Below are 2,692 nucleotides of genomic sequence, written 5' to 3' on the forward strand. Positions count from 1 at the left end.
ATTGAGGCACTAGTAGCGACTGTACATGCCTTTAGGGGACCCCTGGATCTTGGGTCACTGTCACATGCCAATCTCGGCACAATATGCCAATCACATGGCAATATCAGCTCTAAAAAGGTACAAGCGGGCACTGTTAGGCACCCATAATGCACTGCTGCAGCCCATTTAATACCTTTTTTTGTATCGACTGGTTTAAATGTTGTATCTTGGTAATTGGGATTCATATACTGTGCTATTCTCTACAGTTTGGTGCATATTCAGGAAAAGTGAAAATCTGTCAGGATATAAAATCAAACAATTTGAATGAATATCTTCAATTCTACTACTGATATCATTACAGCATCATTAAGGTGCTGCACTAATGTCACCAGTTCCCTGGGGAGAGACAGGCTTAGAAATAACAAAATGCTTGCCTGCGCTGTTTGCAGATGATGGGCCCACTTTAAACACAACCAATCATTTTGTAGCATACACTATATACGAACTGTACATCGTGCCAAGGACTCACGGACCATCCACCTATATATTTCTGCGGACAAAACATTTCACTGTAATAACCAGAAGTGCCATGAAGCAGAACTCGTGCCTGGGGTAGCTCACTGCCGCCTGAACTTTCCAGGCCCTCATTTGTTTCTGTGAAGTACAAAACAGTGACTAGATATTGCTCCGAACATACATCGACCGATGCTTTGTGCGCGTGCCACCTAGCAGAGAAGCAATGCCTCATCGTCGCTTGCTTCGTTCTTGAGCACGGCTTCCAAGCAGGTATCTGGAATCTGAGCCGTGTGCACAATTCCACAGCATTCACAAGGACCGTCGCGGCCGCATGGCCTGGCCCCTTGAGGTGTTGGGCTGTGCTGTGCAAGTCCTTGCCCCTGCTCAGAAGCAAGATCAAGTAAGGGTCTAGTGCAGTCATTAAGATCAATGTCTAAGGAGGGGATTAACATCTCTACATCATCGTCATCCTCCCGCCTAACGCCTCCGCTGTCAAGCTGCCTCAGGGGGCTTTGGTTCTGGCTTGCAGAGCTTGACCTCCCAAGAGTAATTCGTACCCAACGCAAACCTTGAGTCATTCGGCTAAGTGCACTGCCGAGTTGCTGGCGAGCTGGGCTGACGATAGCTGGTTCTGGCACCCGCGTGTCCTGCCGGGTATTTACTGAGCTGCCGCTGCTGGAGGCTGGCGTTGCAGAGCTCCCGCCTCCATTTACTGAAGCCTCTACGGCAGAAGCAGGAGGAGTTTTCTGAGGCAATGGAGCAGCGACCCCACCAACTGCTCCTTGCGCATCCCTTCTGTCATGGTCTCCATCACGGTCATCAGACTCCACAGAGAAGAGTCCTCTGTGCGTGCCACCCCGATCATCTCTGCTGCTGCCACGGCTAGAAGAACTGTCCCCATCGGCTGACGCCAAGGCCACGGATCCTGAGCTGCGTGACCGCACAAAATTGTAAACTCTGTTCCAAATGTTGCTGGATCGTCTTGTAATTGGAAGTCTGATTGATGTGAAGCCCAGCTGAGATCGGACGGCTAGTCTTAAATTTTCCAAAACAGAGGCCTGTGAAATAAGAAAGAGAGAGAGAGCATTTTATAATCACCAACACAAAACAGTTGATGTACACGTTTAAGTTTTTACTTCTGGTTACTGGCTTTCTAGTAGAACCGATATGGGCAGCTGCTTTACAGGAAATGTATAATAAGTTTGCACATCTTTTCTTTATTTACTATGGTCAAGACTAAAAAAACATAGAAATTCTAAAAATATATTTGAGGCAGGGGATTATGAAATATTGCATAATAATATAGCCATGGCTTGAAAAATCAGCTTGTCCTCTCGTCACACTGGAGTCCGATGAGTAGCTTCCCGTCCGGCCAGGAGCTTTACATTCAAGCGATCGGGCTTCTCTGGAGACGTCCGATCGTTTGTATTAGCAGCGGTCACTGCTGTTACCGGTCCCGAGACCCGCTGTGCCCAGTGCGGCTGGGACCGGCACGGCTGCTCTGTGACAGGAGGTCAGAGGGAGCTCGATAAACAAATCTCCCTCTAATCTCCTCTCCATTCCCCGAATGCAGGAAGTGATGTATATTATCACTTCCTGCATTCAGTGTCACTCTCCAGCTTCAGGAGCAGATGCATTACGCTGGAGAATTCTTTTTGTTTTTTTAAACAATATTCTGCCATCAAGGCAGAGGGACTTGACAAAGTGCCAGCAGCAGGGTGGTGACATCACCACAATTTTAGTTCACCCGAAGTTCCTCCAGCCTTAGAACAGATCTGTATCTCTGTATAAACCTGGGGCTGGAGGTAAACACAGCAAAAACCTGTGTGTTGCACCTGCAAACGGACTGAGCGGTGTAATGCTCGGCAGGCTTCTATGCAAAAAGCTTTTATGCACATTAATAAGATCAATGTTAATGCATTCATTTTGTTTTGCAAAAGGTGGACTGTGCCATTAACCCTTTCGCTGCCAAGCCCTCCGGAACATTTTTCAAATCAGCTGGCCAAGCCATTTTTGAATTTTCTGCAATTTTTTCCTATTGATTTCATTTTCAACTGCTGCGTTGCTAGCGTTTGTAAAAGACCCCCCAAACCATATATTTTCTGAAAGCGCAGGCCCGGTAGAATAAAAAGATGGTGATACTAAATTTGTAGGCCCTGCGATAATTTCGCAAATGTTTCTCAAATTAATATTAAAC

The 2,692-nt window shown here is 46.7% G+C and overlaps 1 protein-coding gene across 1 annotated transcript in view; it reads right to left on the reverse strand.

Annotated features, from left to right (window-relative positions):
• Positions 1-335: 335 nt before the first annotated feature.
• LRP12 (LDL receptor related protein 12) overlaps positions 336-2,692 on the reverse strand; it is a 48,394-nt gene continuing 46,037 nt past the window's right edge. The window contains exon 7 of the mRNA XM_018559464.1: positions 336-1,553. Within this exon, the coding sequence (XP_018414966.1) occupies positions 705-1,553 (849 nt within the window). The 3' untranslated portion in view covers positions 336-704. The remainder of the gene's footprint in view (positions 1,554-2,692) is intronic.

This window comes from Nanorana parkeri, unplaced genomic scaffold, assembly GCF_000935625.1.
Source record: "Nanorana parkeri isolate BGI_ZX_2015 unplaced genomic scaffold, ASM93562v1 scaffold16, whole genome shotgun sequence".
Taxonomy (NCBI): domain Eukaryota; kingdom Metazoa; phylum Chordata; class Amphibia; order Anura; family Dicroglossidae; genus Nanorana; species Nanorana parkeri.